This window comes from Chionomys nivalis, chromosome 5 (genome assembly GCF_950005125.1).
Source record: "Chionomys nivalis chromosome 5, mChiNiv1.1, whole genome shotgun sequence".
In the NCBI taxonomy this organism is placed as follows: domain Eukaryota; kingdom Metazoa; phylum Chordata; class Mammalia; order Rodentia; family Cricetidae; genus Chionomys; species Chionomys nivalis.
In genome coordinates, this window is record NC_080090.1 from 99,688,701 (window position 1) to 99,715,508 (window position 26,808).

At 36.2% G+C, this 26,808-nt stretch overlaps 1 protein-coding gene across 5 annotated transcripts in view; it reads left to right on the top strand.

The window, feature by feature from the left end:
* Window positions 1–26,194, top strand: part of Ptpn4 (protein tyrosine phosphatase non-receptor type 4) — a 182,482-nt gene extending 156,288 nt beyond the window's left edge. For all 5 annotated transcript variants that reach the window (XM_057769289.1, XM_057769285.1, XM_057769287.1 and 2 more), the window contains 2 exons: window positions 3,615–3,750; window positions 19,490–26,194. In XM_057769289.1, the coding sequence (XP_057625272.1) occupies window positions 3,615–3,750; window positions 19,490–19,576 (223 nt within the window). In that variant the 3' untranslated portion in view covers window positions 19,577–26,194. The remainder of the gene's footprint in view (window positions 1–3,614; window positions 3,751–19,489) is intronic.
* Window positions 26,195–26,808: the final 614 nt, after the last annotated feature.

Below are 26,808 nucleotides of genomic sequence, written 5' to 3' on the forward strand. Positions count from 1 at the left end.
GTATAATATACTTTATTCATTATAATCTCAAATCTTAGCTAGAATAATGAGATAAGAGAATGAAATGATATGCCATAACGGAAAAAGTTAAATTAGCTCTAATTTCTAGGCTTGTGGTCCGAATTTGAAAGATCTTAAAGATTCCATGAAAAAACTTAGCTTTGAAAAACACTTTTAGCAAAATAACAGGATTTAAAAAAAGAGAAAAAACATACAAAATAGACATCTTTCATATATACAAGTAACAAATTTGTCATCAAAGAATTCAGTTTATAATAGCTTTAATGAATAAAATACCTAAGACTAAACATAATGAAGGACATTAAAGACCTCTACAATAAAAAGTTTTAAATACTGAAAAAGTAATTGAATACACTGAAAGTCAAACAGACCTCCCATACTCTGGATTTCCAGAATAATTGTAAAAATGTCTGTGTTACTAAAAGTAACTTACAGACTGAACATAAGCCTTGTCAAAATTCTAGTGACATTCTCTACAAAACTGGAACAGACAATCCTAAAACTCACATGAAAGCACAAAAGACTCCAAATAGTGCTCTCCCCATCATGAGCACTGAGTATCGCAGTACGTGATCTCAAACTATACTACATAGCTATAGTGAGAAAACTGCTGGCATAAAATGGACATGGAGACCAATGAACTAGAATAATGGGCCCAGAAGTAAATGCATACAGTTACTTCTACCATTTTACAAGTGTTTAAAACATACTTTTTCCTTGGTAGCATAGGTCTCTTGTTAATAAAAAAACTTATTCTTCAGTTCCAGCAGACAAGAAACAGTCTAGTCTTAATTCAAAATATCTTATGAACAGCCTTGGTAGACTATTTTGAGGGACTCTAACTTCCCTCTGAAACTTCACAAGTCAGGCCTCCATCATCTTCGTTGCTTTTAACATTTTTTTCTAAAAACTCATTGAGCTTCAAACACTTAACGACTTTTTCAGCTCAAAGCTTCCAATTCTCTACCTTTCTCCCATAAGGCACAAAAGCCACATAGTCGGGTCCACCACAGCAAGGCCTCACTCTTAGTGCCAGCTTCTGCTCTAGTTTGATTCTTCTCTCGCTATGATCAAAACACTACCCAAAGCAACTTGGGAAGGAAAGAATTTACTTTACCTTAGTAGCTTGTTTTTAATCATGGGGGAAGTCAGGGCAAGACTCACAGCAGGAACCTAGTTGCAGAAACTGAAGAATGACCACAGTGGTTGCTCCTTTAGGGCTGTTGACTTGCTCGCCTACTTTTCTTATATAGCCTAGGTGCACCTGCCAAGGGCACTCCCACAGTAGTCTGGACCCTCCCATATCAATCAGCAATTAAGACAATGTGCCCACCAATACATCCCTACAGGCTCTCGGTGGAGGGAGTTCCTCAATTGGTTTCTTCTTAGGAGACTCTAGTTCATGTTGCCTTGATAAAAAGTGACCAACGACACGTATACTGGAGAAAAGACAACCTACTCAATATATGGTGCTGGACAACCTGGATAGCCACTTTTAAAAGAATGAAACTAGATTCATATTTCTCACACTGCATAAATATCAGTTTAAAATGGATCCGAAACCTTAATATAAGACTTGAAAATCTGAAACTCCTAGAGTAAAACATGGGTCAAACACTCATGGCACAAGCAGAAACTTTCTGAAAAAGAGTACTAGCAATACTAATTATAAAATAATGGCAAGAATCAACAAATGGAACTGAATCAAAGTTAAAGCTTCTGCATGACAAAGGAAATAACCAGTGGTGTGAAGAGACACTGTTTGCCAACTGGAGATCTGTCAGGAATAATACCTAGAAAGAACAATAACAAAATATCCACTCAGTAAACTAATAGTTCTCAAAAGAAGAAATACAAATAGAGCTGGAGAGATGGCTCAGAGGTTAAGAGCACTGGCTGATCTTCCGGAGGTCCTGAGTTCAATTCCCAGCAACCACAAGGTGGCTCACAACCATCTGTAATAAGATCTGGTGCCCTCTTCTGGCCTGCAGGCCTAAAAGGAGGCTGAATACTGTGTACACGATAAATGAATGAATGAATGAATAAATAAATAAGTAAATAAATACGAATAGCCAATGAATGTGTAAAAAAAGTTCGACATCCCTTAGTTACCAGAGAGATGAAAATTAAAACTAGTTTGACATTCCTTCTCATTCCACTCAGAATGGCCATCATCAAGAAAATAAATGATGGTGAGGATGGGGAGGAAGATGAACCCTTATTCACTGCTACTGAGAGTATAAATTGCTCCAGCCTCTGTTGAAATCAGTATGTAGGTTCCCTGAATATGGAACTATCATATATATATATATATATATATATATATATATATATATATATATCACTGTTCAGTATATACTTGAAGCACTGATGCCAGGTCTACATACATCACAGAGATGCTTACACGTTTGTACTTATTGCTACACTAATGACAATAGCCAAGGTATGGAACCAGCCTAGATGCCCAACAACAGGTCAATGAATGAGGAAATGTGCATATGGACAATGAATTTGGTGTAAAGAAGAATGAAAATGTCATTTATAACAAAGTTGATAGAACTACAGATTATTGTATTAAAGTAAGCCAGGTGCAGAAAGACAAATTTTGAGTATTTTTGCTGATATTTACTGAAAAAAAAAGCATATGACAGGCAAGTAAGAAAAAGAAGACTACAAGATTGAAAGAAAAGAAGGGAAGTGGGAGAGTTAATGGGAAAGCTAGAATGTTCTATTTTTTGTCATGGAGTATCTAGATTTAAATATACACATGTACTGAAATATATACATATGACCTGAAAGCAAAAGAGACTGATGGTGGAGGGAGATCTTTGTGGCGGGAGAAGGGGGTAGTGGGAGGAGGTTAAATATGACAAAGTATCATATCATACATGAAAAATGTCATGAAATCCATCATTTTTTATTCTACCTAATAAAAAAATTTAAGAGGCCAGTATCAGGGCTGGAGAGATGATGGCTCTGTGGTTAAAAGTATTTGTTGTTTCCACAGAGGACCAGGGTTCAGTAACCAGCACTCACATGGTGACTGACAACCATCTGTAACTCCCATTGATGAAGATGTTTACCTTCTTCTGACCTGCAGGCAACAGGCTCATGCACATGGTGCACTTACATATATGTAGCCAAAACATTTACGTTCATAAAAATAAAATATTTCTTTAAAAAACAAATGAGATTCAGTATCAAAAATGGTGAGATATTTGTGGCTTCTTTATAGTAGAGAAATCTTCAATAGCTACTATAGTTATGTTTATAGATTATGTATCCAGGAGGGCTTTTTTAAATATCTCAGTGGTAAGTTCGATATAAATTAACTTTATTTAAAACATTGACTTATATGTGATATAAAACATAATTGTCATTTATGTAATTGTTAATGTATTATTTTACATCTACTTTGCATTTTAAAATGGTTTTAAAATATTTAACAGTTGACTTTCTTCCATGAAGTAAAACCTTAAAATGAAATTGTTTTTCTTTATTGTGATTTGGTACTTTGATATTTCTGCAGAAAAACCACAAGTTTAACCATTGTACCACTAAAATGTTGCACATCTCTCTCTCTCTTTTTTTAGTGCTGGAATTGGAAGGACTGGGGTTCTTATTACTATGGAAACTGCCATGTGTCTCATTGAATGTAATCAGCCAATTTATCCGCTAGATATTGTAAGAACAATGAGAGATCAAAGAGCCATGATGATCCAGACACCTGTAAGCACTATATTTCATGTGTACATGTATCTCCTACACATGCTTGACCTACTTACCAATCTTCATTCTATATCTTTTCTTCTTACACACAGACAAACACACATATTTATGACAGAGTCCTACTATGTAACTCAGACTAACCTAGAACTCACTCTGTACTCCAGGCTGGGCTCCAACTTCTCAGCCTCCTGACAAGTATGTGCCTTAAAGCCTACCTCTAAATTATACTTCCATATTTTTAATTCTTACTCAGAAATTATTATTCCATATTTTAATAGTCACCATCACTTGGTACTGTAAATAAAAATGCAGTGGAAAGCTGCCATATCCATCCTGTCATATATTAGGATAGCAATGCCTGCTTGCTTCCTGGTTCCATTTAATTGGAATACTTTTTTTTAACCTTTTACTTTAAGATGGTTATCTTTAAAGCTAAAGTGAGTTTTTTGTGGAAAGTAAGGGATAGATTTTTGTGTCTTGATTGGAGAATTGTGGCCATAAAGCTGTTTTTGAAACGTGTGTATGGATTGTAGTCATTGTATTTTATTTATTGATTTAGTTGTTTGTATTGTTAGTTGTACCAATAATTATAGCATCATAAGCTATACTTATTCCTTTCTTCAGAACTAAATATTGTTTCCAGTATTCTCTACAGGGCTAGTTTGTTGGACACAATTTTTTTTTTAAATATTTGTATCATGGAAAGTTTTTGTTTCTCTTTTAAATATATCTGACAGTTTTGCTGGGCACTTTAGTCTGAGCTGGCATTCATGGTCTTTTAGAACTTGAGTATATTGTTGTAGCTTCTTGTAGCATGAATAATAAAAATCCAGAGAAAGAAATTGGGGTTCAAGCTGAAGATCAGAAAAGCAAAGCAGCCAATCACTAGAGAGACCTTTTACCTTTACCAAATCTTCGACCAAAAGGGCAAGATCCAATCTCCACAAATCTTCAGACTCTACATTCCACTGAGTTCCTGTCTCTTCCCCTTTATATTCCTCTCTCTAGCCAGCCATATTGCTCCTGTCTCTATCTCCCTAGTGCTGAGATTAAAGGTGTGAACCAGCACTACCAGGATCAGTCTTGTGTAGGCCAGGATAGCCTTGAACTCACAGAGATCTGCCTACCTCTGTCTGTTTGGGGATTAAAGGTGTGTGCCACCACTCTCTAGTCTGTATGGCTAGCTATTGTGGCTATCTTGAACTCTGATCTTTAGGCAAACTTTATTTATTAAAACACAAAAAAAGATACCACTATATTTCCCATCTTTTGTCTAAAATAAAGACGGTTATAACTAATATAAGAAAAACTGTATGCAATAACAATATATACAATACAATAAATAATAACAATAAAAATATATAATTTATATAGGCAATAACAGTACATAATATATACAATAGCAATATATAATGTATACAGGTAATAAATGCATCAGTGATGTCTAGTCCATTTACATTTGACAAAAATCAGAGAAAATACTCCATTAGCTATCCTATCTTGGTGAATCCAAAGTCTTCTACCTAATTTATTTTCCATCATAAAACTTGCTTTCTGCATCTGGTAATCAAGGAAAACTATAACTATCTAGTCATCAACTCCCTCAGCGATTCAAAAAGGAAATAATATTAACTGAGTAAGCAGGAAGTGCAAGGAACAACTTCCAATAAATGTAAGAAATATAACAGAAACAACTGGCTGCCTGGACATTCACCCAAAGTTCCTCTGCAATATTGGGGCATCCATCTTCAGACTACAGGCCTAGAATATTCAACAGACTATTCTGTAAAGCAGGATATTCTGAAGGGCTGTTTTACTTTGTCTTGACAATGTCTGGCAGTCACTCTTTTTTGTGTCCTGCTTGTCCAATTAGGACAGCATACTGTCAGCAGTCAAGCCAAGGGCATTTTCTTGCCCACTGGCTTAGATTTGCCACAAAGAAAGTAAACTCCATGTGGAGTTTTCTTCTATGTCCATTATCTTCTCTGAAGTAGATTGGTTCTGCCAGGAACAGACGTGGCTCATTGTCTTTAAAAAAAAACAAACAAACAAACAAAAAAAGAGCATATGTTATTAAAATATCTTAAATGCCATATTCAGTAGATCTCTGAGGTGTTTGAAGTTGACCTGTCTATCTAAAGTATATCTTTGTATGACCTTGAAAACATACCTAATCTGACTACAGATCAGTTGTAATAGGTAATTATCTACTAACCTGTATTTCCTTATTATCCTCAACAGTTGGTAATAATAATTTTCAAGGAATAGAAATTTGTATTACATTTTTAAATGACTTGTGTAGGTATAATACCTTGAACAAGAAGTATATGTCAGTACGTTCTACCAAATTAATCTCAAATTTGTATCAATATACAAAATTTGTATACAACACACATAAGTCCACTCCAGTGTAAAATATTTAAAAATAGTGGTTACTTTTTAAAAGTAGACTCTATAGTCTATCTTTTTATCTTATTTCTTTTCAGAGTAGATTCAATAACCTACCCTTTTATTCTATTATATATCCCCCTTTTTCCTTTTCCAAACAAGAACCTTGAATCTAATTTTCTTTGGGTTTTTTTTTTTTTTTAACTATTACAAATAACAACTTGTGACCAATCCCCCAAATAGTGACAAATATCCGTAACAAAATGAAAGAACAAAAGCCACCCACCCCACATCTTGGGAATATGGTTGTTGTTTTCTTAAATTTACTTTCTGCTGTCTGGGGAAGAGGGCTTCTTTAGGGGATCCTGAAAAGAAAAGTTTGTGTTGTCAAGTCTTGGGAGAGGTAACTATACCATTCATTTGTTGTCTAGTCTCTGCGCATCTGGAAATTGCAGGGTTACTCTCAAGTCCGGGCCAGAGTAATCTGTTAGGCTGGATCATCTCAGTTAGATACCTCGAAATTGTCCTAAGCAGTTTGTAGTCCAAAGCTGATCTTTACACGGTGTTTTTCAGCTTAGTGGTGTTATCATAGTCCTGGAGGAATCGTTGTTGTGGGGCCCCCATCCTCCTTTTGGAGACTTCAAAAGTCACTCTTAGACCTGCTCATGATTCATTGCAGAAAACTGATAGAGACTCAAACCCAAAATCATGTACAGGAAAGTAGATGAAACCTTTTTCTAGAATTAGTTAGTACTCCATATAATCATTAATATTATAACAAAAGTTTAAAATATATATTAATCTTATGAAATGTAAACCTTATAAAATGTATACCTTAAGAAAAACTGCTATAGAGTCATTATAAAACCAAAGAATTATGAGCTTAGTATCAATAAAATTGTCCTTAAATATTTGTTTTTCTTCTGTCCCATATTATTTATGGCTCTACTAACATGACATGGAGATTTTGGATTTTACTTTAATAAACTTGCTTGGATTTAGAGAAGGAGAGAGCCCACTTGAACTCCAAAGCCAGCTTCAATTATAATTAGATAGAAACCACAAAAAGACATATTTGCATTATATGTCTGTAGAGATCAGCAGAAACGCCAGGCAGTGGTAGCACACACCTTTAATCCCAGCACTCGGGAGGCAGAGACAAGAGGATCTCTGTGAGTTCAGGGCCAGCCTGGTCTACAAGAGCTAGTTCCAGGACAGGCACCAAAGCTACAGAGAAGCCCTGTCTTGAAAAACAAAAAACAAAACAACAACAACAAAAAAGAGAATAGCAGAAACAAACATTTAGGAAGATTTATAACCTGTTTTATCCTGTTGGAAATGGGATATCCCAATAGGCCAATTTACTCTTTTCTTTGACACATTTTTTTTCTGGATGATTTGTCTTTTTCCTTAGATGTCTCATTTGTCCAGTGGTCTTCAGATTCCTTAGCTGAATACCTTTATTCTCTTGAAAAGACAAACAAAACCCTTCCCCAACCCTAATTTTGGGAAGATTGTCTTTGGGCAAGTTATAGTGATCAAACGAAAAGCATTTGTTAGTTTTATATGTTAGTTTAGTTTAAATGGCCATGCTATTCAATGATCTATCAGCTCTTCTAATTGAGAGATGTCTCTTGTTCAAGTTGAATCTTTATCAATTTTGATGGTATCCCTAACTTTTCTTCTCCTGTGGAAACAAAAAGCAAAACTCCTTCCCCAAGGTAACACATGTTCTGTTTTCCATTCTGAAGTCAGTACATCTTTAAAATATATCAGCTGATTTAATTCTTTTGTTTTTTTCTACTGTCCAGTGTTTCTCCACAGTTGTTGTTTCTTTCTCATTAACATTTAGAAAATTATGAAATCTATTTTTGGGGTATACATCATCCCTTTCTGTTTATTTAACATAGCCTTCAGAGATCAATTTGATTTTTCTACAACTGTGCCTATATGATTGTGTGATATACCTATGTTTTATATTATAAGCAAAAAAGTGATTCATTTTCTTAGAGACATATGCTGGAGCATTGTCTGTTTTTATTTGTACAGGTATACCCATGATGACCATAACTTCTAGCAAAAGTGTGATTACTGAATCAGCCTTTTCCGAGCTGAAAGCAGTTGCCCATTGAAAACCTGAATAGGTATCAATGGCGTGGTATACATATTTTAGTTTTCCACACTCTACAAAATGGAACACATCCATCTGCCCAATTTCATTCCTTTGACTACCCTTTGGGTTACTTTCTCAGGTAGTAGTGTTTGATTATATCAAAAACAAGTAGGATATTTTCTTATGATTTTCTTACCTTGGTACCATGTTCATGGAAAAGTCTTTTTTTTAAAAAAAAATCTTTTACTATTGACATGACATTCCTTATAAAATTCTCAGGCCATCAACATGTTTCCAATCTATCATTGTTATCTTATTGGTGTAGCCAGAACTTCAAGAACTATGTTGAATAGATTTGGAGAGAGAGGACAGTCTTGTCTTGGTCCTGATTTTAGTGGAATCGCTTTGAATTTATCCCATTTAATTTGATGGTGACTGTCAGCATGCTGTATATTGCTTTTATTATTTTTAGATATGTTCCTTGTATCCCTGATCTCTCCAAGACCTTTATCATGAAAGGGGTGTTGGATTCTGTCAAATGCTTTTTCAGCATCTAATGAGGTTATCATATTTTTTTTCAGTTTATTTATATGGTGAATTACATTGATAGATTTTCATATGCTGAACCATCCTTACATCTTTGGGAGGGAGCTGACTTGATCATGGTGAATGTTTTTTTTTTTTTTTTTTTTTTTGATGTGTCCTTGGATTTGGTTTGCCATTGTTTTATTGAGTATTTTTGCATCCATGTTCATGAGGGAAATTGGTCTGTAATTCTCTTTCTTGGTTGAGTCTTTGTGTGGTTTAGTTATCAGGGTAACTCTAGCCTCATAAAAAGAGTTTGGCAATGTTCCTTCTCTTTCTATTATGTGGACTACTTTGAGGAGTAGGTGTTAGCTCATTACCTCTTCTTTGAAGTTCTGGTAGATTTCTGCACTGAAACCATCCAGCCCTGTTTTTGTTTTTGTTTGTTTGTCCAGAAAATTGTCCATTTCTTTTACTTTTTCCAGTTTTGTGGAGTATAGATTTTTGTACTGATGACCTAATGATGCCCTGGATTTCCTTGGTGTCTGTTATGTCCCCCTTTTCATTTCTGATTTTGTTAGTTTTTGATGTTCTCTCTCTGCCTTTTGATTAGTTTGGATAAGGTTTTGTCTATCTTATTGATTTTCTCAAAGAAACAGCTCTTTGTTTCATTGATTATTTGTATTGTTTTCTTTGTTTCTTTTTATTGATTTCAGCCCTCAATTTGATTATTCCCTGTCGTCTACTCCTCCATAGTGAGTCTGCTTCTTTTTCTAGAGCTTTCAGGTGTGCTGTTAAGTTGCTGGTGTGAGATTTCTCTAATTTCTTTTTGTAGGCACTTCATGCTATGAACTTTCTTCTAAGCACTGCTTTCATAGTGTCCCTTAGGTTTGGGTACATTGTGCTCTTCATTTTCATTGAATTCTAGGAAGTCTTTAATTTCTTTCTTTATTTCTCCCTTGACCCAGGAGTGGTTCAATTGAGCACTGTTCAATATCCATGAATTTGTAGGCTTTCTGCAACTAGTGTTGTTAAATTCTAACTTTAAACCACGGTGATCCGATAAGAAGTAGGGGCTTATTCCAATTTTTTTTTTTATCTGTAGAGATTTGCTTTGTTACCAAGTATGTGGTCAGTTTTAGAGAAGGTTCCATGAAGTGTTGAGAAGATCATATTTTCTTTTGTGTTTGGGTGAAATGTTCTGAATATGTCTGTTAAGTCCATTTGAGTCATTACACCTGTGAGTTCTCTTATTTCTCTGTTAAGTTTCTGTCTGGTTGACCTGTCCATTGGAAAGAATGGGGTGTTGAAGTCTCCTGCTATTAGTGTGAGGGGTTTGATGTGTGATTTAAGCTTTAGTAATGTTCCCTTTACATATGTTGGTGCTCTTGTATTTGGGGCTTAGATGTTCAGGATTGAGACTTCATCTTGATGGCTTGTTCCTGTGGTGAGTATATTTTGATTGAATTAATTTGAAGTCTATTTTGTTAGATATTAGGATAGCTACACTTGCTTGTTTCTTAGGTCCATTTGATTGGACCTATTTTATAACCTACATAATTAATAGAATCTCATATTTTTTCAGGAGCAATTTGTAATCCCCAACAAGGCAATATTTACTTCTTCAAACATTCTTTCTGAAGTATCTACATTTGAATCAGATAGTAAAATGTTGTCCTTGTAATGGTAAACTGTAGTTTGAGGAAATTTCCTATGTATCATTTCCAACAACTGCCTTATAAAATATTGACACAATGTGGGGTTATTTAACATTCCCTGTCTCAGAGCCTTCCATTGATAACTCTTATCAAGCTGAGAATTTTTTTAAGTAGGCACTGTGAGGCCATCCTTTATGCAGTAGAGAAAGAAAGAGAATGCCAGATGGTAGAGGGCCCACTAGCTGAATCACCTTATTAACAGCTCTTTGATCTGTTACCATTCTTCACTTTTCAGATTTTTGTTTTGTTTTTCGAGACAGGGTTTCTCTGTAGCTTTGGAGCCTGTCCTGGAACTAGCTCTTATAGTCCAGGCTGGCCTCGAACTCAAAGATCCGCCTGCCTCTGCCTTCCGAGTGCTGAGATTAAAGGCGTGCGCCACCACCGCTTTTCCCCCAGATTTCTTTTAAGAACAGATACAGTAGGATTCCAAGGGCTGTTTGATTCTTCAACATGCTGAGCTCTTAGTTGCTCTTTTACCAACTGTTCTAAACCCTGAAGTTTCTCTGTTATAAAGGCCATCGTGCAACCATACATTTTTGCCTTTCAACCATTTTATTTTATTTGAATCAGGGTTTCTTTATAGCTTTGGAACCTGTCCTGGAACTAGCTCTTGTAGACCAGGCTGACCTCAAACTCACAGAGATCCGCCTGCCTCTGCCTCCTGAGTGCTGGGATTAAAGGCATGTGTCACCACTGCCTGGCATAAACATGAATTTTTTGTTTGTTTTTTTGCTTTGGTTTTTCGAGACAGGGTTTCACTGTAGTTTTAGATCCTGTCCTGGAACCAGCTCTTGTAGACAAGGCTGGCCTCAAACTCAGAGATCTGCCTGCTTCTACGTCCCAAGTGCTGGGATTAAAGGTGTGCACCACCACCGCCCAGTTTTCAACCATTTTAAAGGTAGGGCTGTTAGTGCTTTTGAAATATATCAACAGCTGTTCAGCTGCTCTGCCTTGTTCTTGTTCAACCTGAGTGGTCAGTGACTATTCTTTATAATACCTTGTAATATTTTTCCCAGAAATATAGGTTAATTTATGGTTTATTTCTAAGATTGGGGGAATATTAATCTTAGTATTTCATTGCTGTAACAAATCACATCCCCAGCCGGGCGGTGGTGGTGCACGCCTTTAATCCCAGCACTTGGGAGGCAGAGGCAGGTGGATCTCTATGCGTTCGAGACCAGCCTGGTCTACAAGAGCTAGTTCCAGGACAGGCTCCAAAACCACAGAGAAACCCTGTCTTGAAAAACCAAAAAAAAAAAAAAAAAAAAAAAAAAAAAAAAAATCACATCTCCACAAATTCATTGTTATGTTAGTCACATATGGTTTTAATATTCTTCTCTCTCCTTTTGGCCCTATACATTCAACACATCTCACATTCTGCTTTACCTGTGATAAAGTTCCAATCCCTAAAAACTGAACATTTACATCCTGTAGGGGCCAATTTGGGTGCCAAGATTCTAATGAAATTATTGTTATATCCCTACCAGTGTCTACCAGACCTTTAGTGATGTCATTTATTTGTATTTTTAATTTTGGTCTTTGTTCATTTATAGAAGTTTGCCAAGATAATCACTTTATGGTTTCCCCTGAATTTTTTGTTCTCTCTTCTATAGCTATTCTCTTATCAAGAGCAATATGTTTTCTTACAATAGGCATTAGGTTCTTTAATTGCTTTGGGAAGGAGTTTCTTCTAAGATGGCAGGAAGCAGCTGAACCGTATTTGGCATAGGGGCCTCCAAGAGTTTCCTCAAGGAGTTTCCCGATGGTAAAGGATTTCCTTGAATATGCCTTGTTGACCTACATCCATTAGTCCAATGCCTTCCTTTGCCACACTTTCTGCATAATCCAGAAGGGAGAGACTTTTTGAATGGATTATGCTTAGAGAAAACACTGTTTCTAGGAACATCCTGTTTACAGTCCATTTTAAGATGACCTTGTTTGCTACAATTGAAATACTTGATATTTCAATTTTTCTTCAAATTGCTGGAAATCACCTCTCTTATCCAAGTACCATCATGGTCATGAGATTCAATATTAATTGTATATTGGATCCAAAGGTGCTGACCTTGCCCTTGATGGCCTAATTATTCTTTTACATTGAGAACTAGCATTTTTCAAAAGCCAGAGATTCAATTATTATTTGTTTAGTTTCTGAATTTGGTATCATTGTATCTGATATATATCATCTATCTGATGTCAGTCTTTGTAAGAAATCCGTGAAGATTTCTTTTGGGCTCTGTATTACTTTAGTAAATGATTCAATCTTCTTTCCTACTTCTTCAATTCTGTTGCAAGCATTCAAAGCTACTGCGTGGCGTAAAGACAGAATGCGACAATCACATAGAGATTGCCTTTCCACAATAGCATAATCTCCTTCTCCAAGAACTTGATCTGGGAGATTTTCATACCTTTAGCTTTATCCCCTTGTTCAGTAGTGTTACCCTCTTCTCTGAACTAGGTACTCCATTGCAATTTTGGACTAGGCTCTAAAACAGCTTTAACCAACTCTATCCAGTCTTTAGGAATAATTCTATTACAGACTGACCACAAATTTAACATTTGCTTCACAAAAGGTAAATATATGCTGTATTAGTCTATTGCTTTCTTGAATCTTCTTAAATCTAGCATTGGCTCAGGAATTCATTCAGCTATTACAGAGCCTCTAGCATTTGGAAATTCATGTAAGGTTACTGGATGCATTAAGGTTGTTTGTTTTAAAACATTAGGTTGGGGGCTGGAGAGATAACTCAGTGGTTAAGAGCACTGGTTGCTCTTCCAGAGGACCCAGGTTCAATTTCCAGCACCCACATGACAGCTCACAACTGACTGTAACTCCAGTTCCAGGGGATCTGACACCCTCACTCAGACATACATCCAAGCAAAACAACAACACACATGAAATAAAAATAAATAATTTAAAACAAAGAAAACTTGAGGCTATTCTTCTCTATTCTTAATAATGCAGCATTGAAACTGATTCTCCATTAAATTCCTCTGTCTGGATTTGAATATCTCTATTAATCTATTTTATTAAGTTTTTCTAAAACTTATATCTTAGCACTCAGATTAACCACCTTTTTTAGTAATAAAAAATGATAATGCTAATAATGTTTACAATTGATAATACATAGATCCCATCTAAATTAGTTATCCTCTCATTTAATTATTCCATTTCCACCCCCCCCCCCAGACAGGGTTTCTCTTTGGCGCCTGTCCTGGAACTAGCTCTTGTAAACCAGGCTGGCCTCAAACTCACAGAGATCCACCTGCCTCTGTCTCCCGAGTGCTGGGATTAAAGGTGTGCACCACCACCACCCAGCCTAATCATTCCATTTTCAAACTGTCCAGACTTTCATCGGTTAACTAGAATGGTTTTCTAAAAAGATTTATTTATTTTTATTTTCTGTGTATAAGTATTTCACCTGCATATATGTATGTGTATTATGTGTATGCCTGGTACTCTTGGAGACCAGAAGGGAAAATAGATTCCCTGGAAGTGACGTTAGAGATGGCTATGAGCCACTCACTGTATGAGTGCTGGCAATTGCACCCAGAACTTCTGGAAAAGTAGATGGTGCTCTTAACTACTAAGTCATTTCTCCAGCTCCTAGAATGATTCTTTTCCTTGATTTACAAGTGCTATTTTATTTTTTATTGTGTTTTACAGTGCTGGCGTGGAATCCAGTGCCTCACACATGCTGCACAAGTGCCCAAATTTTCAGTTTCCATTTACTAACCGGTGCCAGCAACTGACTTTTGTTTGTTTTGATACAATTTAAAAATTGTGAATCTGCTGGATGTAGTGATGTATGCCTTTAATCCCAGGACTCTGGAGGCAGAGGCAGGTAGATCTCTGTGAGTTCAAGGCCAGCCTGGTCTACAAAGTGAGCTTTAGGACAGCCAGGGCTGTTACACAGAGAAATCCTGCCTCGTGGGGGGAGGGGGGGAGAGTACTCTTCTGTTTTATCTCACATTGCATGTTACAGTTTCAAAATGACAGCCCCGAAATCACATACACAGAATGGTTATAACTGCTCTTAGTTTCCCACAGTTCTCTTTGAACTTGAATGTAACTACAAATCATAGTCAATTACTGTCTTCAAAGCCCTCCAAATAACTGATAAGTGTGTTATATCATCAGCTTGCCATGGGCATGTTACCAATTTTATTTTTTTAAATCTATAAAAATAGAAAGGTAGGGACTAGAGAGATAGCTCAGTGGTTAAGAGCACTGACTGCCGGGCGGTGGTGGCGCACGCCTTTAATCCCAGCACTTGGGAGGCAGAGGTAGGCGGATCTCTGTGAGTTCGAGACCAGCCTGGTCTACAAGAGCTAGTTCCAGGACAGGCTCCAAAGCCACAGAGAAACCCTATCTCGAAAAACCAAAAAAAAAAAAAAAAAAAAAAAAAAAAAAAAAAAAAAAAAAAAAAAAAAAAAAGAGCACTGACTGCCCTTCCATAGGACCCAGGTTCAATTCCTAACACACACATGGCACCTCAATCGTCTACAATTCTAGTTCCCAGGGGTCCAATACCCTCATCCACACAGATACAAGAATGCACAGAAAAAAATAAATCATTAAAAAGAAAAAAGGTTTATTTAATGGAGTCTGATCTCTGTTCCTCTCCTCCCTTCTTTTTCCTCTATTCTTTCGTGAAAATATTTTAAGGATTTATTGAGTTATTCTTTTTAAAAAAGTTAAACTAATAGTAAAGTTTTAAATATATATTTATATTTCTCTTTTTTGTTTTTGTTTGTTTTTTTTTATTCTTTTTTAATTAAAATTTCCACCTTCTCCCCGTTTCCCATTTCCCTCCCCTCCTCTCAGATATTGCCCCCTCCCCCCAGTCCCCTCTCCCTATCCCCACTCCTCTTCTCCTCTCCCCACACCATTCCCCCTCCCTCTCGATACTGAAGAGCAGTCCAAATTCTCTGCCCTGCGGGAAGACGAAGGTCTTCTATCTATGTCCAGGAAGGTGAGCGTCTAAGCAGGCTAAGCACCCACAAAGCCAGTTCATGTATTAGGATCGAAACCTAGTGCCATTGTCCTTGGCTTCTCATCAGCCTTCATTGTCCGCCATGCTCAGAGAGTCCAGTTTCAACCCATGCTTATTCAGACCCAGACCAGCTGGCCTTGGTGGGCTCACAATAAATCATTTCCACTGTCACAGTGGGTGGGTGCATCCCTCGTGGTCCTGGTTTCCTTGCTCATGTTCTCCCTCCTTCTGCTCCTCATTTGGACCTTAAGAGCTCAGACCGTTGCTCCAAACTGAGACTCTGTCTCTACCTCGATCCATCGCCAGATGAAGGTTCTAAGGTGATATGCAAGATATTCATCAGTATAGAATAGGGTCATTTCAGGTTCCCTCTCCTTAGTTGCCCAAGGTACCAGCTGGGGACATCTCCCTGGACACCTGCTAACCCCTCTAGAGTCAAGTTTCTTGCCAACCCTAAGATGGCTCTCTTAGATAGGATATATACTTCGCTGCTCCCGTATCCTCCCTTCCTATATCCCAACCATCCCAATCCCCCGAGCTCCTCCCATCCTCCCCTTCTCATGTTTCTCATCCCATTTCCCCTTTGCCCCTTGCCACCTCACCCGCAAGTTCCCAGTTTTTGCCCTGCAATCTTGTCTACTTCCCCTCTCCAGACGGATGACTATATGATTTTCTTTGGGTTCACTTTCTTATTTAGCTTCTCTAGGATCACAAATTATATGCTCAATGTCCTTTATTTATGGCTAGAAACCGATGATGAGTGAGTACATCCCATGTTCCTCTTTTTGGGTCTGAGATACCTCACTCAGGATAGTGTTTTCTATTTCCATCCATTTGCACGCAAAATTCGAGAAGTCATTGTTTTTTACCGCTGAGTAGTACTCTAATATGTATATATTCCACACTTTCTTCATCCATTCCTCCATTGAAGGGCATCTAGGTTGTTTCCAGGTTTTGGCTATTACAAACAATGCTGCTATGAACATAGTTGAACAGATACTTTTGTCATTTGATGGGGCATCTCTTGGGTATATTCCCAATAGTGGTATTACTGGATCTTGGGGTAGGTTGATCCCAAATTTCCTGAGAAATCGCCACACTGATTTCCAAAGTGGTTGCACAAGTTTGCATTCCCACCAGCAATGAATGAGTGTGCCCCTTTCTCCACAACCTCTCCAGCAAAGGCTATCATTGCTGTTTTTGATTTTAGCCATTCTGACAGGTGTAAGATGGTATCTCAAAGTTGTTTTAATTTGCATTTCCCTTATCGCTAAGGAGGTTGAGCATGACCTTAAGTGTCTTTTGGCCATTTGAATTTCTTCTGTTGAGAATTCTCTGTTCAGATCAGTGCCCCATTTTTTTATTGGGTTCATTAGCATTTTAAAGTCTAGTTTCTTGAGTTCTTTATATATTTTGGAGATCAGACCCTTATCTGTTGCAGGGTTGGTGAAGATCTTCTCCCAGTCAGTGGGTTGCCTTTTTGTCTTAGTGACAGTGTCCTTTGCTTTACAGAAGCTACTCAGTTTCAGGAGGTCCCATTTATTCAATGTTGTCCTTAATGTCTGTGCTGCTGGGGATAAACGTAGGAAGTGATCTCCTGTACCCATATGTTGTAGAGTACTTCCCACTTTTTCTTCTATCAGGTTCAGTGTGTTCAGACTAATATTGAGGTCTTTAATCCATTTGGACTTGAGTTTTGTGCATGGTGATAGATATGGATCTATTTTCATTCTTCTACACGTTGACAACCAGTTCTGCCAGCACCATTTGTTGAAGATGCTCTCTTTTTTCCATTGAATACATTTAGCTCCTTTATCAAAAATTAGGTGTTCATATGTTTGTGGGTTAAAATCAGGGTCTTCTACTCGGTTCCATTGATGGACTTCTCTGTTTTTATGCCAATACCAAGCTGTTTTCAATACTGAGGCTCTGTAATAGAGTTTGAGGTCAGGGATGGTAATGCCTCCAGACGATCCTTTATTATATAAGATTGTTTTGGCTATCCTGGGTTTTTTGTTTCTCCATATAAAGTTGATTATTGTCCTCTCAAGATCTGTGAAGAATTTTGATGGGATTTTAATGGGGATTGCATTGAATCTATAAATTGCCCTTGGTAGAATTGCCATTTTTACTATGTTGATCCTCCCAATCCAAGAGCAAGGGAGATCCTTCCATTTTCTGGTATCCTCCTCAATTTCTTTCTTCATAGACTTAAAGTTCTTGTCAAATAGATCCTTTACTTCCTTGGTTAGAGTTACCCCAAGATATTTTATGCTATTTGTGGCTATCGTGAAGGGTGATGCTTCTCTGATTTCCATCTCTGCTTCCTTATCCTTTGTGTATAGGAGGGCAACTGATTTTTTGGAATTGATCTTGTATCCTGCAACGCTACTAAAGGTGTTTATCAGCTGAAGGAGTTCTTTGCTGGAGTTTTTGGGGTCACTTATGTACACTATCATATCGTCTGCAAATAATGAAAGTTTAACTTCTTCCTTTCCAATTTGAATCCCTTTGATCCCCTTATGTTGTCTTATTGCTATTGCTAGAATTTCAAGCACTATATTAAAGAGGTATGGAGAGAGTGGACAACCTTGTTGTGTTCCTGATTTTAGTGGAATAGCTTTGAGTTTCTCTCCATTTAATTTGATGTTATTTGACGGCTTGCTATAAATAGCTTTTATTATACTTAGGAACGACCCTTGTATTCCTAATCTCTCTAAGACCTTTATCATAAAGGGATGTTGAATTTTGTCAAATGCTTTTTCCGCATCTAATGAAATGATCATATGGTTTTTTTCTTTCAGATTATTTATATGATGGATTTCTCTTTTTTGTTTTTGTTTGTTTTTTAAGACAAGCTTTCTCTGTATAAAGTCTGGCTATCGTGGAACTTGCTTTATAGACCAGGCTTGCCTTGAACTCACAGAGATCTCCTTTTTCTAAATAATGTCACTTGCCTTTTACTATTTCTTTATGTGACGAGAGAGAGAGAGAAAGAGAGAGAGAGAGAGAATGCAAGTCTGTGTGTGGAGGTCAGAGGAGGATATTAGGTATTCTCCTTTGTCACTCTCTACTTGATTCTCATGAGTAAGGTCTCACTGTCTGTCTCTGGAGCTCAACTGGCAGCCAGCAAATCTTAATGTTCTCCTATGTCTGCCCTGGCACCCGTATAAATGTCCAGCTTTTCTCACGGGTGTTGGAGATAGGAATTCAAGTCCTCATACTTGTTCACATATTCTTACCTGCTGAGTCATCTCCCCAATCCCTCTTTGCCTTTTGCTGTTGTTTTACTTTTTAAATTTTGCCCTTTTTAAACAGGCCAATGTGGTATTCACTATGTATCCCATACTGGCCTAGAACTTATGGAACTCTTGGTTCAGTCTTCCAAAAATTAGTGTATGTGTAAGCCTCTTTGCCTAAACTGTCTTGCTTGTTTTCACTTATGAAAATATCCTAACACATAGCATAGTGCAAATGCCTTTAATCTCAGCACTCAGGGACAGAAGGATCTCTGTGAATTTAAGGTCAGCCTTCTCTACACAGCAAATTGATGGCGACTTAAATGGTTTCTAATGTTTTTATCTTCACAGAGTGAATATATATTTTTAGACACTTTTCTAGTTTTTTTTTTTTTATTTTCTAAAAGTGAGAGTGCTTGATCCCATGGTAAAATAATACCATCTTATTTGATGGTTTCAAATTTCTGTTTATAGTTTCAGTGTTTTAACATTCCTACCAGCAGTGTCTTGAGTTTTGTCAACAAAATATGATATGAGGTATTTTTTGTTGTTGTTGTTGTTGTTGTTTTGGTTTTCTTTTTTTTTTGTTTTTGCCCACCATTGGTAAAAAATTGTCTCTCTACTTTTTGGCCTGCCTGCCCTCCCATCTGCCTGCCTACCTTCCTTCCTTCCTTAATAAGAAATACAAGTGAGGTTTTAGGTTTTGGTTTTCTAGGTTTTCTAATAATTCTGTTTTTTTTTTCTATTTGTATTTTTCAGAGTCAATACAGATTTGTCTGTGAAGCTATTTTGAAAGTGTATGAAGAAGGCTTTGTTAAACCCTTAACAGCATCATCAAATAAATAAGAAAACAGAAAAGTTGGGATAAGTATTGGGAAACTGATTTTTGTTACATTCACTGTGCCATAATACTGCTTGCAGGAAATGGCATCTCTCACAAAAAAATGAAGAACTCAAACAAACTTTGAAAACTTCAGCACTATTGCACTTTATGTTTTAAAAAGTCACTCAAAACCTATAACTTCACATCTTTGACTATTTTGTGCTTTGCTCTGAACAAATAGTGGAAACTGAATATGTTCAGGGTAATTTGTGGAGTTTTGAGGCGGTGCCATGCAGTCCCCTCTGGTAGAATTGCCCCAGCAAGGCTCAGAACTCATCTCTGTTACACACCTGTACCTTGAAAGCAAAAAGAAGTAAACATCAGGAGTCTGCTCTGGTCTTTCCAGTGGTTCATGTACTTACGCTACTGATTGCCAGATTTTATTTTTCAAACGTTAGCAATACCATTCTCAACATTAGCCAGTACACTGCCTGTGGATGCAGCACATCTTCCCTGACATCCCAGTAGGGACCTGCTGTTGAGAAGAAAAGTGGAACTTGCTGTTCCCAGGAAATGCTGCACAGTGTCCATTTACCAGCATCTTATAGAAATTATAACTATGAATCTATGGAATTTCTTGGATTTAATAATGTAACTTATATTTATCATAATGTTGGCTTATTCCAAATCATGTGACTTCACACTTTTGATGTAAAGGAATGCATGCATCGTGTCTTAACCCCTTAAGTGCCTTGAGATATCTTTGTTTAATGAAAAGGCACTCATTTGACCCCATAGGAGGTATGTATACTGTACATTATTATAGTTTTATGAATTTTTAATAGGTTCACAGTGTAAAAAAACAGCTTATGTTGAGAGTTATACAAGAAGGGTAAGGAGATTGTTTTTACTCAGTGCTTGCTTGTACTTTGCTATAAAAGCCAGAATATCTGTGTTCTGCTGAGAGTGCATTCTGCTGCTGTGGAATTGTTCACAATTTGTACATTCCTTTACTGCGGAACAGGGCTTAAAGTTCAGCAACTTATCCTACAAAAAGGGTTTATTCTTCAAATTTCATATTTACTTTATCCCTAACTTAAAAAGTGATCTTTAACATGTATATTAAAGATAAACATATTAACACTCTAAGCTACAATTACAAAGTTAGTTGGGTTTGTTCCTGTCTATACCGAAGTGTTACCCTCCAGTACTCATTCCAGTTCATATCAGGCTGTCTTCACACTGGTCTTTCTTCTTATTTTTAGTTTTTGTTGGTTTTTGTGTTGTTGTTTTGGTGTTTTGTTTTGTTTGGTCTTGGTTTTTCAAGACAGCGTTTCTCTGTATAACAGTCCTAGAACTTGCTGTATAAAACCAGGTTGACCTTGAACTCACAGAGATTTGTCTCCCTCTGCCTCCTGAGTGCTGGGATTAAAGGTGTGCATCACCACCACCTGGCCACACTGGTCTTTTCATTGGAATTCTTCAGACAAAGAGTTAAATACTATTGACTTCTTCTAAATGTGACCCCCCCCCAAAAAAATAGTAAAATGCAGGTTTTCTTGTCATTTTTGTATACAGTTATATTATCTAGTTTATATTTATAGATGCTTATTAAATTATAAGCATGTTTAGTGAGGTGTTTGATTATTCATCTTGACTGAAGATCCAGCTCCCATTACAGATGTGTATATTTTCCTTGTCAGCTTCATTTGTTTTTAAATCTATGGAAATAGATCTTTAAAATTGCCCAATTTAATATGAGAATTTGCTCACCTATTTTAATGTTATTTTATATGGATATAGTTAAAGTGGGCACATTTGCTAGTGGTTTCAGAATATTTCTGTAGTTTTGATAAAACATAGGTTCCAATAAATATTTTGGACTGCTATTTAGTTTGGAGGGGTGACATACTTTTAAGAATCTTTAATAAAATCTAAATTATCATCTCTCATATTCAGAATTCTTAATAGTAAAATTCAGAAAGAAGTTAAGCTCCTAAACAGTAATGGCCAGGGTACCATTGTCATTTACAAATACTATTTGTCTTATTTTTTTTAAAGAGGCATAAACATAATCTTATGTCAAACAGAAGTCCACCTATTTTGATTTTACATGCAAGACAATATGAGCTAGTCAGTGAAAGATAGTTACACTCAAACATTCCATTCTCTACCAGAGGCAAATGTAATTTAGGCTAGTAGGCTATCATTACAAGTTAAAAAGGGAAATCAAGTTGGAGATTATAGAGCTACTTTATTTCATTGATGGATTTTAGTCTAAGTTTTAAATGTCTGTCCTTACCATATGGATAGACTGTGACAACCATAGGCAAAAAGAGAAAACTTGTGTAGAAGATAGAAGGCAAAGGCATGATTCACTCGCTCTTTAATGGAAAGCTTTGTTCATACCTCTGTAGTTAACACTGATGTTGGCAATGAGCATTGCTGCCATTTAAATCATTGATGCTTGTCGTTCAGTGACAAGTGTAGAATTAAATTTATATTTCTCATGAGAACTGTCCTCTATCATTATTTTACATGTAAAAACACCCCTTTTAGAACATTTGTTAGGATCTTAAGCTAAAATAACCCTTCACAAATTGTTACTATGGATATGCTAATTCAACTTTCTTAGTTATCTAGCATAGAACACTGTCCTTTATACCTAAGCATTTAATCAGTTTACTAATCAAAATAGATTTCTAGAAATAATGCTAGTTTTCATACGTAAGTAGTGCTAGACTTCATACATACTGATGTAATATTGTGTGACAAAAAAAATCCTGAATTAAACTACTTTCCTTTTTCACTACCCACCCTTAAGACCCACACACTGACAAACTCAAGAAAGAATGCATTTATTCTGACAAGTTAAACTCAATATTGATGGGTCAGGGGCTTTTGTATATGCTAAAAAGTAAATGTAAAACTTTTCCCTCTCTGAGTTCAGGTGATTTTTCTGTGCTTATTTAAAGTGTTTTATTGAGTGTCTGGTTTTCGCCTGCACTACCTAGATACTCTGTAATAATAATTTGGAGGAGACTAGCATTTGCAAAAAGAATAGGTTGTACTTGTTAAACTAATCCATCCATTCAAAAATGAGGCAGAATACAGCCCAAGAAAAACTTTTGTGTAGCCTTCTGGGGTAAGTAGTTGGGAAAGGGCAATGATTAGCCATTTTGACCTAAGAATAAGGGTAACATTGTATGAAAACTGACTAAAATGCACAAAGTTATGCTGAGCCATTAAGACAGTTACTTGAAGGTTTTAGGTACTACTGTACATACCTTCATAGAAAAACGTCAGTGCATTGGTTTGCATGTGTATTTCACAAAGACATGTACACAGACAGAATGGACTTTTAACCATGGGGTTGTTTATATCGCTTGGCGGGTCTGATCAAGTCTACTTTGTTATTTGAGCAAAAAATCTCTTGTATCACTAGCAGTGGTACTACAACTTGAAAGCTATAAGAAGTTGAAAGACTTGTGTCTAGTCTCTACTTCCCTATGATAGGATGAACTAGAGGCTCAGCAATTAATTTAACAGAATCTGGTCAACTTCAAGTTTTCTAATTCTCAATCTAGTGTTTCTGTATTAGATTAGAAGTTCAATAAATTGCTTGTAAATTTTAGCTATTTCTACCTGGGAAGCATGGTCAGTGTTGTCCCTTTGAATCTTTGACACCTTAGAAGTTTGATATTAGACTTCAAAAGTGATGTCAATTAGGAATTGGGCCGAGTTTGCTAGGTGTGCTTCCCTAACAGATGGACTTAGGCTGTTGTGAACTAGTCAGGCTGATACACATACAGTAGGCAAGCTGACCTGAAAGTAGGAAGTCAGTCTTAAAGCACTTAGCACATAGAACTGAGATTTAGAACTTATATCTACTTACAAAATAATTTATATTCATAATGTGAACATGTGATAAAATTGAAGTATGGCTTATCAGGAAAAGAGAAGGAAACATGAATTTATAGCAATGTGCTATCTAGTGTCTGTGTTTTGAATATTAAAAATATTCTGATGGTAAAATTGCCAAAGTAGTTTTGAATTCATGTAAGTTGTTTATACCACAACATTGTGGGATATGTTTACAGGCTCTTCATAGTACTTATTTTGTAGTTCTGATGAATTTGTATTTAAGTCATTTATAGTAAATATATGATGATAAATATTTGCTGGAATAAACATCTCAGTAATATAGCAAATCATACCTAATAGATCCCACAGTCTGCTTTCATACAAGGTGCTGCATCCACAAAGCAAGTACTTTGTGTTAACATTGCTCACGTCCCACATTTGCACCAACCATCCAACTGCCATTCCTGGAACCATTTGTGGTGCTTCCTCCAAGTAAAACAGCTGTGTTATTACAATTCAGTGGATTGAATTTATTAAATATTAGATTTACTGATCAGTTGACAGATACTCACTTGTGTCTCAGTGTGATCACAAACTAGTGACTTTTATGAAATTCTTAGAGAATTATTATACACATGAAAGAAATTTGCATAATAAAACTTTTTGAGGGCTAATTGCTTATAGATAATTTCATCAACTTTAAGAGTATAAGAAATCAGTTCCAAAATTGTTTTGGGTTCTGCTTTTTACCATAATTCTTATTTTTCATGGATTTCATTTTCTCTTAGTAGCAGTAATTATAATAAACTTCTCTATGTTAACAGAAACAATAAACCATGTGTTCCAGCCCATACTGCTTTATTTTCATACCCTAAGTAAATTTATTTTGAGTAAATACCATAAAGTTACTTTCTGTTTTCATATATAAATGTGTTGCTTGCTTACTTTCTGTTTTTGTGCCTCAATATACTGTTGATTGCTAAAGTCATTGTTTTGTTTTTAGTCCTTCAAAGCTAAGTGGGCAGTCATTACTCATAGCTGCTTGACAGCAATTTATCTATATGAACTAGGTATGGTTCAGTACATAATCAAGTAAGCCAGTAGTACTTTTTCTTTGCAGAAGGTTATTAGCAATATTGCAAGGTAAAAACTACACTGTTAAGGAAGAGTTCGAAAGTTTAGCTTCCTGGAGCCTTGCAAAATTTCCAGTATAAGGATTAAAAAGAAAACCTTGTTAAGGTCATAAAAGTTTCAAGTAAACATTGTAGAGTTTTCCTATTATTATGTAAATGATATACAGAAAATATTTTTCTATGAATAGAAGGTTAAAACTGTTAACTCTAATTTCATTGTTTAAAAGGGATAAAATGATGTTTGTATGTCTTTCATGCTGTAAAGAAAATGAATGTATCTTTCAAACATTAGAGTTATTACTTGGTTCTAAGTATATGTGTTTGTTTAAAAAGAGAGAGTGAGAAATCTGCAAAGGAGTAAAAATAGTGTCATAAGTCATGTAAAACGCAGTGTTGGAAGAAATGAAATTTCGTTGCGAATGGTCACTGTCAAAGCATATTTCACACGTAGTGTACGTTCATTCCACATTACTTTGTTTTTGGCTCTGCAAGTTTTCCTTAAAAATTGTATATACTATTTTGAGTGTAAAGTATTTTAATTCTACACTGGTGGGGTGTGGAAGAATGTGTTAGGCTAAGTGTGCTGCTGCATGTGTCTACCATGGAGGAAAGTTCCCAAGTTTTGTCAGTGTCGCCACTACCAATGGGGGCATCATTGTAAGAATGTGAAGCTAGAAACCCATGTCTAAGAGCACTGCAGAAATTATGTGCAGAAGCCTCTGACCCTGATGATGAGTTTCCCTTTTTCTCTTCATTGACATGGATAGTAAGACCACGAGGCCCAACCCTTGTGACTTCTAACCGTGGTGGCTTATACAGCTTACAAGTTTATTCGGCTAAGTGAAAACTCTTCACTTTAAACCAGTGCCTGTAGGCATAATTAATTCATTAAATAGCTCCTTTAAAATCTAGTAATTATCAATTATTAAACTTTATGAAGTTGGGAATTCCTTGTTTTAATGTTTTCTAAACCTCCATAATGATTTTAACTCATCATGATGTACCCTGAACAATCTAAAAGTAATCCAAGGTTAGTGTCAGATTTCCTCAACCCCAGAGTTATAAAATTTGGCACTATTAATTCTGGTAACTTATAAGTCACATTGTTAAGTAAAGTTGCTGTCAGGGATCATCAAGGAAATAGCTTTCTTCAAATAGTTGCTGCTTTGTGGTGTCCCTAGATCTATTATATGTCATAGCATCCACGATTGTCATAATTGGGCCTGTTTTACCTTTTTTAAGTATTTGTTTTCTGTTCTTAAATTATAGTATTCCATTTTTTTGCCTTCCTGGCCAAGGATGTTTCAACCCAGCTCTGTGATTTCCTGGATTGATCTTTCCCTGTCTTTCAGCGAGTTAGCAAGACTCCTCATTCCTGAATCCTGTAGGGTAGGGATATGTAAGTGCTAAAATCGATTTCAAATAGCACTTTATTTTATGCTTACTACTGACTTAATTTACACAGTAAAAATATCTATCCTAGGAGTTTTGTAAATACAGAAAAAATTGGTTAGTATTAGAGTTTATTAGATTGACCCCAAGTTTAAATGCTTTATAATGATCTCTTTATAGCTTCTTTGATATTTAAGAGGTAACATATGTGACTTTAGCTCTGTGATTTTTTTTTTTCCTGCAATCTGTATAATACAATAGATGCTGCCTAGCTGACTGTGTTGCTGGACTCAGTTCTCTCAGCTAGCTTCAGCCAAGCTTGGTTTACTAAAATTGTTTCTGCTCTGCATTTTGTGAACATCACATGACTACTTGGAAGTTCTTTGTTCTCAATGTAGTAACTAAATGTTAAGTAGATACTGCACCACAAGTTATGTAGTTTATATAGAAGACAAAGGGCAGAATGTGTGATACTGTGCAGTTTATATTAAGCTGTTTTCATATTCTGCCAAAACAGTATATCTGCTGTAAAAAAAATAAAGTTGTCTACCCCAGTGTTCTTCAGCATCAGAACATACCACTTATGAACTATGCTGTAATCTTTTCAGATAAGAAAAGCTAGTCCTTGTTTTCTACAGTGTAGGTTTAACTTGAGGACTGATAGTTCATACTTATCAGTACTATTTCTAAGCTGTAGTTTTAAAATTATTTCTATGTAGAAGGAATTTTGATTTGGGAACTTTCTTTTCTTGTTATAGGTGCTATATGTAAATATGGAGTGAGAAGTTTGCTTGGTTAAAAGTCTACTTTATTATTAAAATATTTTCATTTGTTTCCATTTGTTTTGTGCTGAATGAATAGCAGAA